This window comes from Ipomoea triloba, chromosome 4, assembly GCF_003576645.1.
Source record: "Ipomoea triloba cultivar NCNSP0323 chromosome 4, ASM357664v1".
NCBI classification, from domain to species: domain Eukaryota; kingdom Viridiplantae; phylum Streptophyta; class Magnoliopsida; order Solanales; family Convolvulaceae; genus Ipomoea; species Ipomoea triloba.
Window position 1 is genome coordinate 16,807,636 of NC_044919.1, and position 25,909 is coordinate 16,833,544.

At 41.2% G+C, this 25,909-nt stretch overlaps 2 protein-coding genes across 4 annotated transcripts; one reads left to right on the top strand and one right to left on the bottom strand.

Moving 5' to 3' along the window:
* Positions 1-2,010: 2,010 nt before the first annotated feature.
* On the bottom strand, positions 2,011-8,583 carry LOC116016599 (protein TIME FOR COFFEE). 3 transcript variants are annotated; one of them, XM_031256937.1, is made up of 13 exons: positions 8,119-8,583; positions 7,529-8,023; positions 7,258-7,442; positions 6,880-7,168; positions 6,389-6,791; positions 6,218-6,281; positions 6,041-6,130; positions 5,701-5,962; positions 5,497-5,599; positions 5,328-5,394; positions 4,828-5,241; positions 2,239-4,744; positions 2,011-2,124 (listed from the first exon to the last, which is right to left on the bottom strand). In XM_031256937.1, exons 1-13 carry the CDS (start codon positions 8,216-8,218, stop codon positions 2,081-2,083), a joined length of 5,022 nt encoding a protein of 1,673 aa, XP_031112797.1. In that variant the 5' UTR covers positions 8,219-8,583; the 3' UTR covers positions 2,011-2,080. The 3 variants fall into 3 exon arrangements, with proteins under 3 accessions (XP_031112797.1, XP_031112798.1, XP_031112796.1); XM_031256938.1 differs by having other exon boundaries at positions 2,011-2,095; positions 6,880-7,171; XM_031256936.1 differs by having other exon boundaries at positions 6,880-7,171.
* A 1,585-nt stretch (positions 8,584-10,168) lies between these two features.
* Positions 10,169-11,722, top strand: LOC116015889. Its single transcript, XM_031256056.1, has one exon. The coding sequence runs from the start codon at positions 10,169-10,171 to the stop codon at positions 11,720-11,722; it is 1,554 nt and encodes a 517-aa protein (XP_031111916.1).
* Positions 11,723-25,909: the final 14,187 nt, after the last annotated feature.

The following is a 25,909-nucleotide window of genomic DNA, read 5'->3' on the forward strand; positions in this document are numbered from 1 at the left end:
ATCATCAATAATGTCTTGAGAAGATGACTTCATAGAGTACTTCACTTGTAAATCATAGATAGAGTTTCTTGATATTCAAATCTTGAAGATTATCGATTATCTCTTGTCATTCTATCTCATGTATTTTGTTGAAGACTCTCTCTTTCTCTCTCTCTCTCTCTACCCAGTATATATAATACTCTAGAACTTGTAAGACAAGTAATCCTAAGATATTTCATGTAGCATGAATTATTGTCTTATCATTGAGGTCTTTCCGCCAGAGATTGATATTCTTGTAAAATAACCTCAGGATGCGTAACTGCTCTACCAATTGTATAAGATAAATCGGTGTAGTTCCAACGGCTAGTTCCAAAGGCTCTGGTGTAATTTCTGTTCCGCCAGATCTTCAATCAGCATACTAACACTAGACCTAACCTATCTATTTTGCCATAACAATTTTGTCAATTACAAGTTGAGATTTATAAGACTAAACACTAATAACAGGCTTGATTGCATCGTCACATTTCGGAGACCAATACTTTGTACTAGAAGAAATCTCCATTCGACAATGAATTGAACCATCGACCACAGCTCCACCTCTACATCCACAAACACACAATTGAATAAAAATGAGGAAGATTAAAAGATGAAAAAAGTAAATAAAAATAGCATTGTCTATGTATTCAATATGCAACTTTAATGTACATACACGTGTGTATTTTATTTTATTTTATTTATTTATTTTGATTCTAATTCTTATTTACTTATTCTATTTATACTCATTATCATTACCAAGTATTTGATTCTAATTACCATTCTGATTTCAATGTTTGAACCAAATGCCCTATAGTGCACTTTTATGAATATTAAATTAAAAAGAGATAAAAGATAATGCAATATTAAAGAACCAAAAAATTTGGGACGACAGTGCTATGCCTATGTTAATGGACGTGTCAAAATACTATTATTATATGTTCCTAATTTTATCAACTCAGTCTTATGTCATGTGCATGATAATAATGTTTTTGGCTTTGTTTGTATGTATTGGTGACACAATAAAAAATGGTGATATATAGCACAAAATTGAATGGCATAAATAACATTGTGTAATGGTAAATTAAAAGAGAAAAGAAGAGATAAATAAAAAGAGGCATAGGCCCATTACCAGCATTTTACTTTACAGACCATCCAAACGCCATAAAGCATTTTAACCAATTATGGTGATGCCACATCCCCCATATCCGTGTTTAAGGCATGCATTAAAACATGGGATAATAATGAAAAAAGATACCATCAATTTAAAAGAGACACCCGAAATTTGATTGCAAAATAATTTTTAAAGCAATGCTCTTATATTTTCTCTAGATCAACCATTTCATTTCACAGGCACCTAATGAATAAAAATTTCCATCACCAAAAAAATAAAGGATAAATTTCATTTCAACTAAAAGTCTAAACTAATAATTAGCCTGCACTATTATATTTCTATCACAAAAAAGATACTGAATTGAAAGATAAAATGGATAAATTTCATTTCAACTAAAAATCTAAACTAATAATTTAACTGCACTATTATATTTCTATCACGAAAAAGATACTGAATTGAAGGATAAAATTCCATTTCAACTAAAAAACAAAGCTAATAATTAGACTCCACTATTATATGATCAACAATCACAGCAGTCCACCTTCATATTCTCTCTCTAGTCTCTCTACCAAAACAACAATGTTGATGATGGAAGCCAGAAGCACAGTGCAATTAAAGCAGCTGTCACCAGACATTTGACAAGAAAAAAAATTTCAGCTTAGTAGTCAAGGAAATTAATATGATCTAGACATTATACACCTTCCAATACAGACATCATATATAATATTTATATATTTATGTCCAAAAATATACTGTTCAGTAACTGCTCTTTCAGCAGATGTCAAAAACTTGGAACTACTAGTCTACTAAAAGAAGAAAAAGAATAATGATGTAGCCTGTAGGCTCCCCTCCCCCTCCCCCTCCCCCACCCCCACCCCACCCTCTTTGTTTCATCACATTCACGGGATCCGCTACATACATACACTGTCCTCATGCTTGCTGCTGTGCTGTCCTTCATTTCTTCTCAGGCTGCCAGCATGCATTCAAATTATCATTTCCTGGTCAAGAAATTAGGGTTTGCTTCATAAATTAATTGTAATTTAAACCATTTTTTTCAAATCTTTCTACCAACAAATGGGGGTGGGGTTGCAAAACAAAATGCAGTAACTCACCAGCAGGCTGTTTCTGCTCCGGTGGAGGCTTCACCTGAACCACAGTAGGGACAGGAGGTTGAACATAAGAGAAACCAGCCGGAAAAATCTGATGCTGACTACTACCAGATGATGCTGCTGCTGCAAATTGGGCGGTATGGAGAATGCTTTGCGATGGCAACCCACCACCACCTCTCACGTTGCTAGCAGCAGCAGCGGCTGCTGCTGCAATTGCTTTCGCAGGATCAGAAGTGTTTCCACCACCGAGAGTAACGGGGCACAAAGTCAACATCCCAGCCGTTGAGGATGTTGTTGGTGCCATCGTCGAGCCTGAAGGCTGTTGCTGTTCTGGTCGTCTTGTCTGAATATAATACCCACTAGTAGCTGGAGCAGAACTCGAACTCGAACTCACAGAATGTGAAGAAGGTTGTGCTTGCGCATAAGGACTTGAGAAGAAGAGTTGAGATTGTTGTATGCCTTTTGCTAAATGCTGCTGTACTTGAGTTTTGCTTACACTGCTTGAGGTAGAAATATGAGGGTTGTTTCCAAGAATTGATGGAACATTCCTCCCACTTGCCGGAGATGACGACTTCTGGTTGGGGTTTGACACTGATGCTTTCCCCTGTTGTACTACCAATGGAGTTTGGTGGTCCATTTTATTATTCATCGAAGCAGAAGTGGTTCTTGGGCTTCCACTGGCACCCTTTGAGATAGAGGAAGTAGTAGTTGGAGAGCCAATCACCATTGAGGAAGATTGTGACTGATTACTGTTTGAGGGGTGTTGTCCTTGTGAAGTTGTCGTCGTCGATGATTTCTGATTCGCCGCCACAAAAGATATTTGAGTGTGGTTTGGTTGGATTCTCATCTGCTGTTGTTGCTGCTGCTGCTGCTGGTGCTGGTGGGAGATGCTTTTGAGAGACGACGGTGTGGTTGATGCCACTTGGGAGGAAGACGACGTTTTTCCAGATCCTTTCCACTGAGGAGAGTGCACAGGACTACCATTGCTACTTGTTTGAACAAGATTTTGTGGAAACGCAGAGATTGTGTTGGGGAACTTCATACCAACCGAGGTTGGTGGATTCGAATGCTCAGAATACACAATGCCATTACTCGTAGGAGGTGCTTTACTTCTAGCAACAACTGCAGCTAACTGATGTTGCTGCTGCATCTGGAGTTGAGCCATTTGCTGCTGCTGCTTATGTTGTAGTTGAGCTTGTAACTGAGCATTTGACCCCATGGAGGTTGGTATTGCAGCAGCCCGTGCAGTCCAACCAGAAGCAGATGCAAGAGATATGGATCTTGAGCTATCAATACCATTTGCTGCAAGTTTAGATCCTGAAGCATCCGCAACGTCAGACCTTGAGAATGTAATAGACTGTCCAACAGTAGCAGGACCCTTCCCTGCCGAACCCCCCTTTCTCTCATCATCAGCACTAGTAGTTGGATCACCGGATCCACCTCTACTCTCATCTCTGTAGTTTTTCTTAGGCTGAGCAGCAGCAGCAACTGCTGCCGCTATATGCAAATTTTGCCTTGAAGCCTCAGTGAAATTCTGAAAAATAGCAGCATTAGCCTGTGCCATAGACGATGATATATCGATTCCAGGAGCAGAAGCCCCATTAATTGAAGTAAATGACATAGAAAAAGATTGGGGTTGCATTGATTCTGTTCCAGGTTTAATTCCCTGCTGTTGTTGCTGCTTCTTCTCACTTTGATTTCCACTTACACTTGTAGCACATAAAACACCGGCAGTAGGTGGAGTCATCAGATTGAAATTTGAGGGATGGATTGGCATCACACAATTTTGGTTGCTATACATGTTAACTGGCACACGAGATCCTTGGCTCTCAGCAGTTGATGGGGGGTTATCTTCACTACCTAGCTCATTCTCGATATGGCGTCCATGTGGGAGTTGCTGGGGCTGATGAGGTGGATGGGTCTTTGAGTTTGAGGCAGGGAAGTTGTGCAAGTTCCCACTTCCACTGCTTCCATTAATAACACCACCACCACCACCACCTTGGGACCGCTGCTTTTGCTGGTGGTTTTGGAGAAGCTTATGGGATGAAGAGGAACCACTTGAGATGCTGGTATTTTGCTGCATTTGCTGCTGGGATTGTGAACTTGGAGTAGGCTGCTGTGGCTGCTGTTGCTGTTGCTGATGATGATGATGATGAAGCTGTGATGGATGATGGATCATCTGAGAAGGACAGAAAGAGCCATTAAACATTGGCAAGGACGGAGGATGAGTTGCTCTGTAATTGAGCGGTGGACCAACAGCTGCTATTGGAAAATATGCATTATTTTGTAGGATCGCCAAGTATGGAGTTTCATTTGGCGGCATATTCGGGTAGCTGAAGCTAATTGCAGCTGGAGCTCCTCCAGTGGTAGCAGTACCAGTTGCAGCAGAATTCGACGCATTTGAGGCAGCGTTTGCAGGGGACTTTGCAGGCCCAGGTCGAGCTGCGGAAGTTGCGGCTGCTGCTTGTTGCTGCTGCTGATTCAAAGGGAAGATGAAAGTGTGCCCAGGCTGCAACAAATCACTCCAAGTGAACTCCTTAATTTCCTTTAAAACTATAACAATTTTTTTTTAAAAGGCAGAATATACCATACCAGTAGATTGTTGGGTGCAATAGGGGGTGGTAATGCTTGCTGCAACAAAATCTGCTGCTGTTTTCTCTGAGCAGGATGATCTGGAAGGGTGGGTGGTTGAGAGCCTTTGTCTTTACCACCACCAGCAGCAAGACCAGGGAAAATAGCAACACCCCCGTGCCCCCCCTTATTATCTGGACCAGAATTTACGCCCCTCCCACCGATGTTTCCATGAAGATCTGCCGGTGTGGGGACAACATTAAGATTACACGCCGCCTTTGAAACAAACAAGGACGCAGCAGAGCTAGCAGCAGCGGCAGCAGCAGTTGGCAGCCAGAAGGGATTCATTTTGGTGAACTGTTGATACAAGTGTATATTCCTAGCAATGTAGCAATGCGTCGCACATCTTTTTGGCCGCGGTTGAGAAAATGTTGGCTGTCCCAAATTGCAGTAGTGTTAAAATAATGCAATAGAAAGAAAAGAAGAAGAAGAAGAAGAAGAAGAAAAACAAACAAACCTACCTGCAATGGTGGTGTGGGAACAGAGCTCCCATCCATTGTCACAACTCCTTGAAGGGGTGCCATGTATCTGCTGACCCGAACCGAAAGCAATTATTTCACCAAGGATCTGATAGTGTATTATTTGAATTAAATGAGTATTAAAATGTGCAATAAATCAATCGGACCGTACCCCATTGGAGGAAGCCCAGCAGCAGCAGCAGCGGCGCCAGCAGCAGCAGCACCAGGCCAGCCAGCCAATGACATCGGGGGCAAAGGGAAGGAACTTGATTGATCTGGGCAGGCGGGAGTCGAGGAAAACAAAGATAAATTAGAAAAAGGAAGCCATGAAGATGAAGAAGAAGAAGAGTTTGAGAAAGACAGCAAGCTAGCTTACTAGCTTTCTCTGGATGTTCTTCATTGTTACTTTTAAGCAGTGGATGGTGGTGTTGATGAAGTTTACTATTATTATCCCCCCTTTGCAGCTTTTCTAAATCCAGCTGAACACCAATATTATCCTTGCCCTTACTACTACTACTTTCAGTTCTTTTCTGGGGTGGTGCTTCTGCTTCTTCTACTGCTTTCATCTTTTTCTCTTCTTCCACAGTCTTTTCCTCCATTTTCTCATCTTCCTCATTGTGCTTCACAGCAGCCCTTTCCTGCAAATAACACAGTTAGTTCTCCATCAATCCATCCATCCCAGAAAAGGCAAATGAATTCAAGAAAACTCCACTCACTGGCAAAGACTCGGATGCAATTGTCTTGATATCCATTGTAGCAGAGCCTTCCCTCTCCGGTGAAGATCTCAACAGTGGAGGCGGCGGAGCCTAAAATCCCAATCCAAACATATCCAATCAAATCAAATCAAATCCAATCCAATCCAGGAAAAGAAAAACACAAACTCAAGTCCTCACCATCAGATCTATCTGGATCTTCTTCTCCTCTCTCTGCCCTTCTTCCACCTCTGACACAGTTGAGCTGAAATTCAAATCCAAGAAAAGAAAAAGCAAAATTAGTGAATCCCAAAAACATAGAGAGAGATGATGAAGATGAATGATTGGATTGGATTGGATTTGAACGCTCACGGTTTGGTGGTTACAGAATCAGCCATCGCTTTCGAGTCCTCGGCAGAAGCAGAAGCAGAAGGAGGTGATTCCTTCTTCGGAGAGCTCACCACCACCTCCTCCTCCTTTCCGGCCAAATCTCCACTTTCCGGCGCTTGCTCCGTCGCCGGCGGCTTGATTTCCGATTCCACCTTCATCGGCTCCGCCGTCGGATCTGATTGTGAATTGATTGAACTGCCCAAACCATATAACAAAGAGCCACCACCATTTTGAACTGGTGTTTTCTCGAAATTTGGGGAAGAAGAAACCTCCGCCTTCATCGTCTGATCCATCTCTGCTTTAGCAGAAGCCGATGACGGACTGCTCCGAACGCTAGCGCTGCCCTGATTCTCCGAAACCTGCCTTGGTCTCTTCCTCTTCGGAGCTGAAATTATCACCAAAACAAAACAAAAAGAAGAAATCAGAGAAAAAGAAAGGAATAGAAAAACGAAAGAGTGTTTTGCTAAGCTCACCAACAGCCGAAAAGGGAGCTGCCGACGAGGAGTTGGGCACCGAAGGCAAAATCGCCGGCGACGGAGAGCCGGAAACCGGCGATGAGACACGGGATTTAGTATCGGCACAGGATCTGTTGTTTACTTCTCTGGTATCGTTAGATGCAATTTCTTTCTTCAAAGGAGCTTGTGACTGAGTCATCAACCCATACAAAACCTCCGCAATCTCAATCTCCAGCTCCTCAGGGTTGTTGGAAGAAGTCGATTTGGACGAGGATTTCGGCGGCGGTCTCTGCTTCGACCCATTAGCCTTCTACATCAGCAAAAACACCAGTGTCACTCAAAAAGCACTCACAATTCCGAGAAGATAAAGCAGAAAATTGAAGTACAAGGACTAACAATCTTTCTACGCCCCGAAGCATTGGATGACGACGGCGACAATGGAGGTGCCGGCGAAGGCGTCGAAGTTGAAACCGGACCCTGTCTCACCGGCGAAGTCGAAGCCTGACGGTGAATTTGATCCCCGACTCCACAACTACCGCCGCTGCCGCTTGAAATCCAATCGTGTGACCTCTTGGGATGGACTGTTGAAAAAAAAAGGGAAAGAACCCTAAATTGGGATATTTTTGAGGGAATCAAGGAAAAATACTAAATCATAAGAAGAAAGTACCTGAGCGAGCTTTTCTGGGGACTGGAACGTCCATCATTTCATTGCCGGATTTCCACACGGGCGCCGCCCTGAAAGGCTTTCCGGCGCTCGGAGGAAAAGTCTTACGGTGCTGAAGCTGTTGGTGGTGCTGGTGATGGCTGTTGGTGCTACTGCTATGGTGATGGTGGTTCGTAACGGAAGTCGCCGCCGCCGCTGCAGCCGCAGCCGCCGATGGATTCGGCGGCAATAACCTCACTCCTCCTCCACCACCGGCGTTGCTACTGTGGTGGAGTTGGTGGTGGACGTGGGCGGTGGTATCCTCATCCTCCTCATCTTCATCATCGTTCACACTTTCCTGAGAACTATCATCGCCTCTCCTCCTTTTACTCCTGCTCGAACGCTCCCTCTCCCTCTCTCTATCTCTGTCTCTCTCGCGCTCTCGATCCCGATCTCGATCCTTCTTCACTCTCTCCCTTAATCTCACCGATTCCGAAAACTCCACCGCCACATCTTCATCTGCAAAAAAAAAAAACCCAATTTTTAGGCGAAAATTGAATTGAAAATCCGAAACCTAAAATAGATCTGAATGGGAGGGATTTGAAGGGAGAGACCTGGGGAGTCTCGAAGACTGTTAGTTCTATGTCTCCGTCTGGATATGCCATTGGAAGAGGCCACCATACCGGCTCTTCTAGCCTCTCGGTTACGGTCCATCGGAGGAAAAAATCAAGTACCCCAGTTGAGAAAAAAGTCAATCGCAAATCTCCTCCCAGGTGGTGTAGCTGCTTCTCTGTGTTTTCTCCGGTCGCATAATTCTCCGCCGGATATGTGGCCGGACTCGCCGGAAAATCAATAATTGCCTCCCGCTCTCCGTCACCACCCAAATCGATTCTCTTCAATGATCCCCTTTTCACAAATGGGTGCTTTCACAGACACCTCTATCTCTCTCTCTATCTCTCTCTTTCTTACCTGTGTGTGCTTCTCTAGCTTCTTTGCCTTTCTCTCTCTCTCTCTCTTTCTCTCTCTCTTTCTCTCTCTCTACCCCAGAGCACTTTTTCTCTCTCTCTCTCTCTCTTCTATCACACACACTCTAATTCTCTCTATCTGCTCTTCCAATCTCATCGTCTTATGGTATTTCACTCTGGGGTTGGGAACCATCGCTTTTGACAATCACCTCAATCCAAACCCTCCGTTTCTCAGATGATCCAACGGTGGAAATTTTCCCTTGCCAACATGGCACCGGAACCTGCCTTCACACTGACACTGCGTGTTACTTACACGTGTCGGTCCTCACCCTTGTCCACGAGCTTCCGTGTTTGGCATTTTTATGATTATATTTTTCCGATTTTGTTTCGACACTACAAGTACTAGTACTTACAACTCAATTAATTACCTCTAAATCTACCTATATCATGTGCACTTTATCACTTTGTATATATATATATTTATATTTATATAATATCTAGTATATATGAATGATGCTTCTTTACAAAAATCCTTAAATACCCTTTTTTATTTTATATTTAATTATTATTACGTCAACTTTTTATTAACTCATAACATCATATAGTAAATATTATGTTGAAATTTTTGTATATACAAATTACTGCCTCCGTCACATTTTATATGTTTGGCTTAGTTAACGATATTTTACTGAAATTATTTTTAATTTAATTTTTTATAATATAAAATTTAGTATTAATATATAAAATTTATACATTTAGAAACTAGATTATAAGTATTATTACATATAAAAATTAAATTTAAAAATAATTAAGATTCACAAGAAAAAATAAGTTTAAAAAATAAATAATTTGTTTGACCAATAAACAAGTGACGATTCCCCTAGGTCAGCTCCTGTGCCTCTCGGAGCGAATGTGAGTAGACTCGAACAGTTAAACGGACGAAAAAAGATCCGGTGAATTTACCAAAAAAATAATAATAATAATAATAAACAGGGTATGTAAAATGAGATAAAGGAAGTAAAACATTTCAGAATTTAATAAAGTAGATATTGTAACACACAATATGCAAAAATTAATGCTTAATATTTAAACTAAATTATCATGATTATTTGCAAGAGATGAAATGAAAAATCTTAATTTACTCTCACAACCTTTACCGTATAAATCATATCATAGCAAAATCTCTCTCAATTTCCAAATTTCAAATATGAAATCAAGAATTATGATTCTTTTAAAAATTATTCCATATATTTAACGGTGTAACGATAATTTTGTCCAACAAAAATTAAAAGCATAATATTTTTAGCTCAACATACAATTCTACAAGCATAAAGACATTGACACAATTTAAGGGTACTAATATAAAATCACTTTGATAAAATTTTGGGAATACAATAATATCAATATAAGTATTAAAAGCATTTTTGTTTTTCACTTATTAATTAACAACTGTGAAATAGTCCATTTGATCCTTTGCGACTAATGCAGACACAAATGTCATATCTAATTATTTTACATAATTGTCAGATACGTTTTTTATCTGTTACTATATTGGTCTTTCACCTCCGAATGAATATGTATTGTGGAGATTGGAGGATTTTTTCTCTCTAGGTTTCACCGCTTTTGTGACTGTTAGTCTGTTATTTTAGGAAGGTTCTTTTCACCCTAGCCGCTCGAAGCGGCCGAGGTTGGAGGCCCGATGGCGGCGCCGGCCTCTGAAGTTCCACCGCCGGACGATAGGATGGCGGACGGAGACCAGCAACAGAGGGCTACCAAGAAGTTTAGAACCGCAAAACGTTCCTTTGCCGATACTGTGGCCTCTCAAGCCACATTCACCACGAAGGAAACTCCCAGAGAGGATGCCCACGACTGGGCCTTTGAAGATCCGATCATCGCATCCGACGATGAGATAGACATGCAGGATAAGGCGGATGGACGACCGAGGGTCGTCTTCCCGAAAGAACTGAGGAAGGAGTTGTGCCAAGACTGGAAGTTGGCGTTGATCATCAAGTTTCTGGGAAAGAACGTAAGCTTCAGCGTGCTCAACCAACGCTTGCTGGCGATGTGGGGACTCCAAGGACGTTTCCATCTGATCGATATAGGCTTTGGGTTCTTCGTAGCCCGTTTCGATAACAAAACAGATTATCTTCACGTCCTCCTTGACGGACCCTGGAAGATATTTGACAACTACTTGGTGGCTCAAAGGTGGGAGCCGGATTTCAAACCAAGAATGGCAAAACTGAAAAAGATGGCAGTATGGGTACGGTTACCGGAGCTTTCGATGGAGTACTTTAGAGATGACACCGTAAAACTAATCCTTGAAAACGTGGGGAAGCGGCTCAAACTCGATCGTGCCACAGCCATCAGGGAAAAGGGTAGGTTTGCGAGAGCCGCCATTGAGGTAGATCTCGACAAACCCTTAGTAACGGAGATATGGGTGCAGAACGAAGTGCAAATGGTGGAATATGAGGGTCTCCACGTCGTCTGCTTTGGATGCGGGGTGGTTGGTCACAGAGAACAAGACTGCCCTCTCAATCAGCCGAAGCCCCAAGAACCACCCCCGATGGATCTTAACAGTCCACCATCTGCCGAGAGGGATGAAACCCAACAGCCGCCTACACCCTCGCCCACCCCGACGTCCTCGCCGCCGGCTGTGGCGGAGAGACCACGCTATGGGTCTTGGATGCTTGTTACGAGGAAACCAAGAAACTACAATCAGAACAATAATCACCAACAAGCAAAACAATCCCAGCCCAATGCAAAAAGCAACCATAATCGCTTTCAAGCCCTCGCCAATAACAAAGAGCGCTCAACCCCGAACAAGAGCTCCTCTAACAAGGGCAAACAGCCTGCGCAAGCGGGAGGTAACGGCAAAGGTAAGTCTTCCTCCCCTATGAATCCCCCTCCGAATCGGCGGGGTGCTGTGCCCGTTGAAAGCCTTGTAGTGCCCCCAAATAATAGCAGGAACTCTGCGAACTCAAGTCGCAACCGTGGAGGGCACGCAGGAACGAATAGAGGGAAATCTGGAAATCACAGGGGAGGTGGTGCCTCTACAAGTGGGAGTTTTCCTGCTGGGGGGAATTGGCCTAGTAACTTGGAAACCAGTGGGGTTTTCCAATTTGGCAGATCAACACAGCTGCACAATGTGTGCGACACGAATGTTCAGGGCCAACATGGTCCTCGGTCCTCTACTTGTCCGACGCCGGGGGAAGGCGGTCACCCAACTTCCCTCCCTGCCAATAGCTCCACATGAAGATCATTTCTTGGAACTGCAGGGGCATCGTCAATGGTCGTGTGAGGAAACACGTCAAAGAACTCCTTAATACATCCAACGTCGATGCCCTTTGCCTCCTTGAAATTCGTTCTCCCAAGGCGGATAAAATGATTGAGTTAGCCTCCAAATTGGGGTTTACCAAACACTTTATCGTTGAACCCTTGGGTTTTGCCGGTGGTCTGCTTCTCTTTTGGAAATCAGGCAATCTTGACTTAGACATCATCAGTCACAACTCCCAAGCCATTCACACTAAAGTGAATACCCGGCTGGGCGACTGTTTTATAACTTTTGCATATGTGCGTCCTAACTTGTTAGCGAAGTGCAGGTTCTGGAACGAGTGTAAGATGCTTGTTAGTTCTATACAGGGGCCCTGGTTACTCTTAGGCGACCTCAATGACATTGCATCAAATGATGAACAACGAGGGAGCGGTCCTATGACAAATACTGGCATGCAAAGATTTGTGGACGCTTATAGCGATTGTGGTTTGATAGATCCAGGGGCGTCAGGCGCTAAGTTCACCTGGTGTCGGCTTGCAGGGAACAGGGTTACCCATCTGCGAAGACTGGATCGCGTGCTTTGGAATGTTAAGGCTCAGCTGCACTTCCCGAAAGCAAAAGTGGTTGTGCTTCCAAGGTTATATTCTGATCATAACCCCGTTCTTTTTATTCAGGAAGCTAGAAGGCCCCCAAACCGCAACGAACGGCCATTTCGCTTTGAAGCCGCATGGCTTAACGGAGAGGATTACAATCACATTTGGTCAGAAGCTACGGTTAACAAGAACCGGTCCTTTGAGAATATAATTGAAACTGTGACACAGAATAGCAAACTTTGGAACCGTGACGTTTTTGGGAACATTTTCCAACATAAGCGGAGACTGGAGGCTAGAATCAATGGGATCCAACGTGCCCTCAACTTCCAGTCATCACGGTATCTCCAGAGGCTAGAGAGACACCTTATTAATGAGCTCAATTCGGTCCTTGACCAAGAAGAAACTTTCTGGTTTCAAAAGTCAAGAACGACTTGGATCAAGGAAGGCGACAGAAACACCCGGTTCTACCACCACTCCGCCTTAATTAGAAGAGGCCGAAATCGTGTTCGGTTCCTTAAACTCCAAGGTACGTGGACTGATGACCCCCCATCCTTATCTAATCACATTGTTGGTTTTTTCTCTTCCCTTTTTGCTAGGGACCTCACGGATGAAGAGATTGATCTTGCACCCATAGCCGAGACAAATATCATTCCTCAGAACCAGTCTGAGAGTCTGGTTAGGAATGCCTCGCTCGAGGAAGTGAAAAAAGCCGTCTTTGGAATGAAAAAATTTGCAAGCCCTGGTCCAGATGGCATACCTGCAGGGTTTTACCAACATTTCTGGGAAGATATTGGTCCAGCCTTAACGAGTATGGTCAACCAGGCTTTGAGAAACGGCGAGGTCAATAAATCTCTACTTCAAGCTTACGTTACTCTCATCCCTAAAAAGGACGCGCCGGAATCAGCGGCAGACTTTAGGCCTATCACTCTTCTAAACGTGGCCTTCAAAGTGATTTCCAAGGTCCTAGTCAATTGGTTACGACCAATTATGTGCAAGATTATTGGTCCGCACCAAAACAGTTTCCTACCTGGACGCTCGACCCTGGATAATGTGATCTTAACTCAGGAGATCGTTCATACCTTGAGTAGGAAAAAAAGAAAAAAGGGTTACATGATTGTCAAAGTTGATCTTCAAAAGGCCTATGACAGCGTTTCCTGGGTATTCTTGGAAAATACTTTAGAAGCCTTTGGGTTTCCAAGAAGAGTCATTGACCTCATTCTCTTTTCACTGAGGGAAAGTGATATATCTATCCTCTGGAATGGGGGTCGGCTCCCACCTTTTAGCCCGGGTCGAGGTCTTAGACAAGGAGACCATCTCGCTCCTTACCTCTTCAATCTAGTCATGGAAAGGTTGGCATATGACATCCAAAGCAGAGTCGAGAACAGACATTGGAAACCGGTACGCATCACCAGAGGTGGGACAGGCATTTCACATCTCTTTTTCGCAGACGATCTCATGCTTTTCGGGGAAGCCTCAGAGAGACAGACGGAGGTTATGATGGAGTGCCTTAACTCCTTCAGCAAAGCGTCCGGGTTAAAGGTAAACCTCTCTAAATCTCTCATTTTCTGTTCCGCTAACTCCAGTGCAGGTACTAAGAGACTTATAGCTGAGAAAACAAATATACCCCTGTCACCCAACTTGGGAGCATATCTCGGTATGCCCATTCTCCAACAACGGGTCTCTAGAAACACCTTCACAACGGTGGTCGATAAGATGCGAAAGAAACTCGCCACTTTGAAAGCCAACTCCCTAAGTATGGCAGGACGGAGGGTCTTGGTTCAATCGTCGTTAGCAACCGTCCCCACTTATACCATGCAATCGACGGCGTTACCGATTAGTACGTGTAGCGAGATCGACAAAATTTGTAGGAACTTTTTGTGGGGCCATGACGACAATACGCGGAGCTTCATACAGTCAATTGGTCGGATATTTGTAAGCCTCGTGGTATGGGAGGTCTAGGTCTAGGGCTCAGAAAAGCCCGGGACTTCAATCTTGCTTTCCTTACTAAGCTTGCAGGTCAAATTTTCACCAACCAAGACAAGTTATGGGTCAAAGTTCTCCGGGAAAAATACGTGAAAGAGACTGACTTCTTACACCTCCCGGTTTGCGCGAACGGGTCCTGGGGTTGGAAAAGCATCATGAAGGGTAAACAAATTCTCATGAATGGGATGAAATGGGAGATTGGCAAGGGCGACTTGGNATGGGAGATTGGCAAGGGCGACTTGGTTAACTTTTGGCAGGATTGGTGGTTTGGTAGTGGCCCCCTCAACTCCATTCCGAATGTCAGTGTTCCGGTCAATCTAGAAGCGATGAAAGTTCATGAGACCATAAAAGAAGATGGAAGCTGGGACATAACAATGCTTGATCACTTCCTACCGCCCAACATTGTAAACAGCATCAGAGCCGTCCCTCTCCCGGTCACTGGCATTCGGGGCGATGCTTTGGTATGGCCCAATTCCACTTCAGGTAAGATCTCGGTGTCCTCCGCCTTTCATTTTATTGCAGGTGATGATGACAGTGACGAGGACCATGCATGGATCTGGACAATTTGTAGCATTGGAAGAGTGAAACTCTTCCTTTGGAAAATCACGAAGAATGGACTGCTCACCAACGTGGANCATGTCCGAGCTGCGGGGAAGCAGATGAATCCCTCGACCACCTTCTTAGATGCTGTGATACCGCTAGGAGTTGCTGGGATCTCGCATTACCTCCTACAGGCTTCATAACGAGCTTCCACCTCCCTATCACCCGCAGGCTGAAATAAGAATGCACCAGCAATGGATTGACGGGGTCAGGCATCCACTGGAAACTACTCTTCCCCTACATGCTTTGGAATATTTGGAAGGCAAGAAACAATCTCGTCTTCAAAAACCACCGGGCTCCTGCGGAAGTGATCGTTAGACAGGCAACAAGCGAAGCTTTGGAGGCGCAACACCTCCTCATTAATCGGAAGGGCCCCATGGCGGCTTGGTCACCGCCACCACCTGGGTCAGTCAAGTTGAACACAGACGGCGCCATGAAACGGAGCACTGGTTTAGCAAGTGCGGGCGGTCTGCTCCGCGACTACCAGGGAGAATGGATCGTTGGCTTCACTACAAATATCGGGAATACCAACAGCTTTGTAGCAGAGATTTGGGGCCTTAGAGAAGGTCTTATAATTGCAAAGAACCATGGTATACGAAGCATCATCATAGAAACCGACTCTGAAGCAGTGGTGGAGGTGCTGACAAGCCATGAAACCCCCTCAAACGTTTATACGTTACTTGCTGATTGCAAAGTCCTCATGGACTTTTTCCAAGAGTTCAAGATTGTCCACATCCTACGGGAAGGCAACCAATGTGCTGATCTTCTTGCTAATATGGGGTAAGATGCTCCGAGAGGTACATCTATCCTCGATCATCCTCCGGAAGGCTTAAGGGAGTTGCTGGTTCGTGACTCTCAAGGCGTTGCATCTTGTAGAAGGCGTTAATTTTTTCGGGGCCCCGGCCCCTCCCTTTCACCAAAAAAAAAAAATATTGGTCTTTCACTAGCATTTATGTCTTAATAGATTTATTTTGTAACTCAATGAACCAATTCGACAATAATGTAAAATATCAAAAGAAAAAAAAACAACAACAATTAGGTATTACGAAGATCCAAATCAACCAGTAAAGAATAATTAAAGGAACAAAATTACTATTTCTCTAAATTTCTCTAAATATAATAACATGAGTGTGGAAATCAGATTTACCATAAATGTATAAATTAACTTGCGTGCATTTAAGATGCATTTTTTGCATAACAATTTACAAGTTGTTTATTTGGACTATCCAAATATAGCAAATATTTAATATCACTAAATAAATTTCATTGGATCATGATTAGTCAAACAATAATCAAAATATAGACTATAAGATAAGTCATTAAGTCGTAATTTCTTCTTCTCCCAAAAGGCTGAATTCTCACCCCCAAGTAATTTCTAATACAATATATTTGTCAATCTCCTTAGGTAATATACAGGCGAGTTTGAAATGCATATCTTAAAATGCACGATTTCTGTAAATATCATAATTTCTCACTATTTTTAGCAGGTTTTTTTCATTTCCTACTTTTTTTCTAGCATTTTTAAACATTTTAAATTAATAACAAAAATAATTATATTATCATAAATTTGAATAACAAATTATAAAGAATGAAAAGATAACAAAAACTAGCATAATGGATTATGGGAATTGATATGGATTAATTCTTCCATATACTCAGTGTACAAAGTATGTAGAGAAAATGTATGTAAAGTATAGTGCTCAATCCATAAATGGGCTCTCAATCTCTTCTTTATTGATTGTTCTTGAGTAAAATAGAGAGAAAGTAAAGAGCATATTCTCTTGGTCTTGTTTAGAGAGAGAGTGAAGATGGAAAAACCCTTGAACTTGAAGGGCTAGGGCCCTTATATAAGCCCAATACCTGTACAGTACACCGAATATACGTATAGTATTTGTAGGGCGGCATGAAGCGAATATCGTGATGAATGAATTGCACTCGGGACTCTGCTCTACTCATTAGAGAAGTCAGTCATTAGCTTGGAGGATAATGTTGCTAGGGTACTATTGGCCGTCTATATAGTTTGACTGTGACAATCTCGCCCCAACGTGTGAATCGTGTTAGAAGTTTGCTAAGATCCCGGGACGACCAGCGACATTCTATCAGCCGGTTAGTACAGTGATCCCATTCGCACGCTGGGGGGTGGATATCATAGGCCCCTTTCCAATGCTAGCAGCTCGTAAGAGATTCATAATAGTCGCAATTGATTATTTTTCCAAGTGGGTTGAGATAGAGCCCTTGGCGACGATTACCGCCCAACAATGTGATTGGTTCGTATGGAGAAATGTCATCTCTCAGTTCGGAGTCCTTGTGTATCTAGTCACCGACAACGAGAAACAATTTGAAAGTCAATATTTCTATAAAAAAAAAATTGGCAACCGTCGGCACGAGATCGATCCAATTGTCGGTGGCATACCCTCAGGGGAACGGGCAAGTCGAGAACGACAATCGGACGATCTTGGATGGATTAAAGAAGAAATTGTTTAACGCCGGACGTAGTTGGGCGAACAAGCTGCCGTATGTGTTGTGGGCGAACAGAACTACCCCTCGGGAGGCAACGATGGAAACCCTGTTTGCGTTGGTTTATGGCGCCAAGGCGCGTCTGCCGATAGAAGCTTGGATCTCGACCTCGCGGGAAAGAGGCTATGGCGAAGAAGAAAACGAGTGAATGATGGTCGCTGAGTTGGATAGCCTGGAAGAAAAGAGAGAGGTTGTGGCTCGACGAATTGTCAAATACCAAAAGAAGGTCAAAGGATCCCGAGGCGTCTGAGTCCGACCGTGATATTTTTAGGTAGGAGATTATGTGCTCCGGGAAAGGCAGACCAGCCGACCAAATGAAACCGGGAAGTTTATGCAGAATTGGGAAGGTCCCTATGTGATTTCCACAGTGATTCGCCCGGGAACTTACAAGCTTGTTTAAGATCATATGAGATCACTTGTTTAAGTGAGATTGTAAGATCAAATCTTGTGCATCAATGTAATAATTTAATGGTCTAGATTGATTGAGATTCTAAGTTGAAGTGTGTGCGAATGGTGATAAAATGTGTGCAAACGGTGATTAAGTGTGTGCAAACGGTGATTAAATGTGTGCGAACGGAGTGTGTGTGTCAATCAATCTAGACCGTTAAAAAATATTACGTAGCTGCACAAGATCTGATCTCACGATCTTACCTAAACAAGTGATCTCATTGGAACCCTGCCCTATAAATATAACCGCTCAAATGCGGTCATCACGTCAGGTGTGGTCGTGTGGCCAAATCTTCATCGTCCAATTAGCTGCATCGAACGGCTCCATATTGTTCTATATTTGTTAAATTCAAGAAACGCTTCTTAAGTTGGGGTATTTTGATAATTTTATGATGTGTTTTACGTGCATGATAGACAATTAAAGTTTGTTTTGATAGACAATAATCAAAGTTTATTATAATCAAAGTTGCAAAAATTGTGCCTAGGCGCCGATCAGGCACTAGGCGGCCGGCTAGGCGCCTAGACTGCCTAGCCGGCCACCCCGTCTCAACCCCCCCCCCCTTTTCTTCGTCGAGAAAAAGGAAATCAGCAACGAGAGAGAAAAAGGCGGTCGACGAACAGTCGAGATGCGATGTACTACAGCCTGCGCCTAAAAGAAGTTGACGCCGGAAGAAGCCTCTGTACTGCATGCGACGAGAGAGACATCAGATGTATCACCGTCGCCTCTATTTGAGGTAACCACCACTGCCACCGGGCGAACTGCTGCAAAGTCGTCGCTGCCCATCACCACCGCTATCGCTAGGTTGGAGGTTGGAGGTTGCCGGTGATAGATGGCACAGCGAGATCCACCGTCGTAGATCTAAGATGGATGGGGATGGAGCTTTGAGATTTCACTATTTCAAATCTGAGAGAATAGTGAGATGGAGCTGGAGCTGGAGGCCTGGAGCTTTGAGATTCCATCGCCGTAGATCTGAGATATGTGAAAATGAACCACACTTCCCTTTATTAAATTTTAAAAAAATTTAAAAATAAAAATAATTCGAGCACCTAACGTCTTTTTCAACCTTGATTATAATCAAATTATGCACCGCCAAGCATATAAAAATGCACCATTAGGGTATAGAAATGCACAACTGTAAAACTAACAATGCAATTTTCACCTAGTATTTAAAGCACAACCGATTGTCAAAGTATGCATCATTATTTAAATAAAAAGCACCGTAAGTGTTCAGAAATGCACAACTGTCAAATTCATTTTAAGATTTAGCTCACATTGTGTAAAAATACAAGAACACTGCAATAATGCATACCTATATACACACAAATGCACAAGAGTCTGAATAATAATGCATCACAAATTAATATTTTCTAGTTTCCTACCTGTATTTAAAGCACAACAAGTTATCATATTATACACCACTATGTGCATAAATATGCACAACAAGTGTTCGTATATGCCCAACAAAGAGACTAATTTTAAAATGCACAACACTCAACTATCATCAATGCACCAACATGAATCTACAAATACACTAGAGTAAGGCCAATAATGCACCAATTACACAAATAAAACACACAACAATGTGATCCGCCCTATTCCGGTGCCCTATGATGAGTTTACCCTTGTAGTTCGTGTGGTAGGAGAACATGTGCGGAAATATTGGAGGAGTCTTGATCAATGTGATTCATTGGAAAAATGCACTTACACTTAATGCACTACTTCACTTCTTGGTCCACCAATCAAGAAGTCACTACAAGAAATTTTATATTTAGTGGCAACACAAGTTATCACCAAAACTGTAATTTTTGTCACTAATTTTAATTTTTGAAGTCGTCACCAGTTGTCACTATATTCTCCATCACTATTGTAATAGTGACAACTTTTGAAAACTTGTCAAAATTATTCAAGAATACTCAAGACTTTTGTGACAAGGTTTACTTGCACTAAATATTATTTGAGTGATAACAATAGGAGTCACAATAATTTTACATTATATATTTTTTTGGTACGTCTGCAGCCGGAACAATGTCCGGCTTAAGTGATCCTTCGAGTTATGGCTCCACTAGATTACCCATGCCATCGGGGGGGGGGGCTCTAGGATCGTAGTCCCCCACCTAGCGTTTTGACCAAGATTTGATAGCCAATTTGCACATTTATTTCCCTCTTGAAACACATGCACGGAATTCACCCATTTAAATTGCCCGACCAGCCTTTTGCACTCGCTGAGTAGTGGCTCCTCCCCTTCACCGCTCTCGGGGTCGGTGTTCATTCAAGAAATAGCAGCTTCAAAGTCCATCTCGATGATGACGTTGTCGAAGTGTTTCCCAATAAGAAGCTGGATCCCCTCCTTGAGCCCCCATAATTCAGCCCAAAAACTAGTGGTAGCTCGAATCTTGACAACAAAGCCAACCATCCAGTTCCCATTGTGGTCTCTTACAATACTTCCTTCTGTGACCAAGTATGTTATTACAAAAAAAAAAAAAAGATCTAGTGACAACTAAAATCGTTGCAATTAATCATTTATTGTGACAACACTTTAGTCACAATAATTGTACTTATTTGTGAGAAATGTTGTTGACTAAAAAATGGTTATCAATGATCTAAAAAGTGATAACATATAATTACTTTGTTGTGTCAATAATCATGGTAACAAATGTTGTATTTATTTGTGACAAAAGAAATTAACTCTAAAACAATCATTAGTGTTAAATAAAGTTGTAACAACAATTAAATTTATTGCAGTCATCATCTTCGTCACTAATATCTTTAAAAATAGTGGCATCATATTTGTCACTAAAATACTAAAAATTAGTGGCAAAATTTGTGTAACTTATATTCTTGTTCTAAAGCTACTTGTGCGATTTATTTAAATTTTGGAACTTCTTCTTCTAAATTATTTTTCATGTTTCTTTGAAACTTCTATTTTTGTTTAAAGAAGAATCTTCTCTTGAGTCTTTGAAGTTATCCCTTTAAGACCTAAATCATCATAGAAAAACCTTTCATGCTGTTGTCCACTCCATTAGGCGTTGAGTAACATTGGGAAGTAAGCAGTGAAGCTGGCACAACGTCGTTGGGTGTATCTGTTAGTGCCATTGGAGGGACAAATTGCGCCATAGGGCTTGCGGCACTACATCTTAGGCACCATTGGGTGCCGAAGCGGCTGGCAACCATGTAGGCAACACATTCAATGGTTTAGGAGCTATGTTTTTTGTCGTGCTTAGGGTTAGCATGAGAAATCGAGTTTTGTTGTGAGTAGTGCCATAGGCGTTGTGGTTTAGTTATTGGATTCGACCTGCTTTGGATTCATCGAATGGCATTACTGGTGGTGGAGTTTTCGAAAGGGCAAACGTGGCTGGTTTAGGCGCCATTGGAGGCGCGTATGTGTTTTTGCGACAATCGCTCAAGTCCCTAGATAGTGACCATTCTTCGGTCTTTCTACTCCGTCTTGACTTAAATCATATGCATAATTTGACTTTCTTTTTAATGGCAATTATTGATAATTACAATTATATGCCTGTATTATATTATTGTATTGGTATAATATTATGCGATCCATTATTGTTAAAAATGGTAATTAGCCATAATTGGCATCTTTGTAGTTGCCTTGCCTATATTACCTTTAGTATTGAGTTCATACGACCATCAATATGATTGATATATTGTTGTTATATTGAGATGATTGGCATCTCATGCAATTATTTGTATTTATTGGCATTGTTATGGTAATTAGTAAGACTAATTGGAGTTGATTACTTTTATTACCATGAGTTGTTTGACATATTTTCTAGCATTCAATTTGCATTATGATTTTGTTTTGGTAATAATGGCAATAAAATTTCAATCAAAAACCACTTTTAATTATGCCTTTATATATATATATATATATATTTATTTATTTATTTATTTATATATATAAAAGTTAGGTCTATAACAAGAACTAAAAAATGTTCGTCCAATTATTTGATGAAATGAATGGTTCAGATTATTTTAATTTTAGTTTTTTTTTTTAATTTTCCTACTTTATCCTCAATTATATATTTTTTTTCTCTTAAACCCACATTTCGTTAGTATAAATTTTAGTAACGGAATATTCCGTTAACTATTTATTATTCTTAACTTACACGTTGATTTCTATAAGAAAGGTATTAAGTTCGGACCAATTCCAATCAGAGTTAGCATAATTGTTGAACATCTACTACGAATATGTTAGAGTGTATTAAAAAAAATACAATATGAAATTTAACATGAATTTTGGTCAAATAATTAGTCTAACTAAATACATAGCATTCAATTTGAGCATCAAAGATTACAAATATGGAACATTGAAAATCATTTTCTTGCATTTTTTTAAAAAACAAATTTAGCTTAAGTTTTTTTTCCCTTTTTTCGTTTAATTAATCTGTTTTTGCTTATTTAGAACAAGACTCAATATTTCAATTATGTTTTTGCATTATTGGGAATGAGGTCATTATGGTATTAATATTTTTTGTCTGCATTTCTATAATTGTACAATTGTATATTACTTTACAAATAGTGTACTATTATTTTTTATCAGACAAAATTGTTCTTACATCATTGTCAGACATGTGCGACCTAATTACAAAGTTGTTGATCAAAAATGCAATTGCACCTGGACTCTAAACGGTAGGACCATTATCCAAAGAATTGACAATTTTGACACCCCACTAGCTCCAATTGAACAAATTTACACAATATTCTTATAATTTTATCAATGCACGAAAACTTCTAAAGAAATTTGTAAGTTAATTTTTATTATATCATTATAACGTTATCTATTGTAACCATATATTTTGAATTATTTACATTCATTCTCTATTGACAGCAATTGTAGTAATTGTCATTGACAAACTCTCAAAACAATTTGTCTCAACAACGAATGGAAATAAAAAAATCAATGACTTTATTGTTGTGGATGAAAAGTATGTACCTCACTCTATTACTCTTATTAAGTTAAATAAATTAGTAGCTACAACAAAAAATAATGCATATGCATTTCTTTAATTTAGAATTAGATGTCTACAATGCCTCTATTCAAAAAAACAATTATTCACTATAAAAGAAAATAAAAAAAAAAGATATATAATTTCATTAGTTACGTTATATTATCTTTATTTTCTACGATGCAAAGATTCCTTACCTTCAAATTCATTAATTAATTATATTCCTCACATTGTCCATTGTCTTCTTTTTACACTATCTTGTAATTAAATATCAAAGTTATAATACAAAATAATGTTTGTGGGCGTCGGCCGGGTTAGCCGAGTTCAGCCCCTGCTCGATTCGAGACGTGGCGTTGTGGCTTACCATGAAGGGATGTGGTTAAATGGTTAATGTTCACCTACTTATCACCAATTGATTTTAAGTAGGATATGGCTACTAGATAGCTAAGGAACTCTATGGTTAAGCGTGCTTGACTTCCGGCAGTCACGGGATGGGTGACCCTCTAAGAAGTAAGCATAGTGTAGCGCTGAGATCCATCAATTATTTAAAGGTAAATTATTTTTTTATTAAAATGTATAAATTGTTACGTCCTTATCTAATCTTATTCCTTAAATAAACTAGGAATTTCTTTATCCACAAGAATTCATTCAAGAATAATGGTTGAACCAAAATTTACCTCGAGCAGAACACCTAAAGGACTAATACGCTTTTATGCTGATAATAATATGTAAATGGTATTTCTTTATCCACAAGAATTCATTCAAGAATAATGGTTGAACCAAAATTTACCTCGAGCAGAACACCTAAAGGACTAATACGCTTTTATGTTGATAATAATATGTAAATGGTAATTAGATCATTATCTTACATAACTACTGATAGTCCGTACGGATCTAGTGGTCGGTATTTGACCCTTGGACCGCCCTCGGGCTGAACCGACCTCACCTGATCCGGTTCGATGGTCTTCCCGACCTGGTGCGTCGTCGGGTGAAATCATTCCTTCGCTCTAGGCTATATGCCATCCTCGGCATCACTGGAACCTTTGACCGATTCCGACCCGCTGACCTTCTTGACTAAGATCAGTTCCACATCTTATCAATCATCTACGGCACGTGTACGACATCGTTTCTGCCCTTCCCCTCACGTATGCATGCACTCCACGTGCTCGCCATGCTGAGGGGACAGAAATTGTCTCTTTCTCCCAGCTATAAATACCGCATTTATTGAGGAGAGAGGGATGTTTGGCTATTTCGACAAGAGTAGCTAATTGCTTGGACACCTAAGGCCCACTGCCCTGTTGACCAAGCCGAAATCCTTGAATTCAATCGAGCAACCAACCCAACGCAAACCCAGATCGACTATACCGTTCATCGTGTATCCAATTACTATTGAATTCAATACAAATACAGTTACATTTCGTCACCCCTATCGTATTTACATTATCAACTACATTTAAAACTCATTGTTAAAAATGTCAATGTAGGGCAATAGAACATCGTGACACACTTGACGCATTGAAAAGATGTCGAGACTACAACAATACTGCAATCAATCTTGCAAATCTAGTGATGGAGAATATTCCTTGAATATACACACTACACACTTGCTTAGTACCTGGCTTAGTCGTCATGAGGAACCGGTCCTAACCATATGCTAGACCGACCCGACCTTAATGTGAAAACCGAGCGAGTGACTTATCAGCATATACCTTTCACTTTACCTTGAGATCGGAATCAACCCCGTGGGCTCTAGATGATCAACTTGAACGGGGCCACTTAGAGAGATGAGCCTTATTTCTCTATTTCAACCCGACCGTAGAAGGAACAAGGACGTTAGGAACATTCGCACACATAGGGGAATCAGCAACGCTTCGACCTCCCTGTGCATGAGTCACATGTGTCGCACATGTCGACCACTGGCATGTGCTCCCTTCACACCCCTATAAATAGAGCATTTAATACCTTGGGGGAGGGGGGGGATTTGGGCATTTCTACCCAACCTTAATCAACTCGGGATGCCCCGACCCACTGTCACCTCTTCCCGAGCTCAACTACTTAAACCAACAAGCAAACTACATCTGTATACATACACTGATCTACATACCCTAGTGTATTTACTACATCATTCAGAAAATGAAGAAATTTCAAAAATAGCCACCATTGCAACTTCTTTGATCTTGTATGTAAAATACTTATTGTGCATTCTTTAAATATATTAGAATTAATATAAATTTACAATTCATGTCATTTTCTAGACTCAACATGTTTGGATCAAAGGCAAAATTAGCTCGAAAACACTTAGTATTTAGGATGTAGCCACCGTTTCAAAAAAAGTGTATGCACAAAGAGGCAAACTATTTAATTGCATGCATTGTGGATGTGAAAATTATTGATAAAACTAGACACATTGTAGCATCAGTATTCGAACCCTGAGAAGTCATTGTTGTTACTATCAAGTAATAAGTTATGGAACTAGAATAAGAGGTATTACTCATGAACCTTCTACAAATATAATTAATATTAATATTTTATTCAATACTTTCACATGAGAATCTACGACACACATCTCACAACGCATAAAACATATAGAGAAAAAACTACCACAGCCAAATATCAACATGCACTTGCAAGATCAAGAGTTCATAGTACAACTAAGATCCCATTTAGGGATGGCAATGTGCCCCGTCCCCGTCGGGGACGAGGACGGGGATGGGGAAATTTTGTAGGGATCGGGGACGGGAACGGGGAATTTTTGGAATTCCCCGCCGGGGACAGGGACGGGGATACCCCTCCCCGCCCCGCCCCGTCCCGTCCCCGAATATATATATATATATATATATATATATATAAACCTAATCATATGAGAACTATGCCCCCAAGTGAGAACGTGAGGACAAATATAAACCATTGATCTGCAAGATCTGATGGATGAGAAATCAAGTAAAATATGAGCGGGGTCATTTTCATAAATATTACAATTTTTTTTTATTTCAACCGTTAGATCTACTAGATCAATGATTTGGATTTGTCCTTACGTTCTCACCTGCGACATGGTTCTCACCTGATT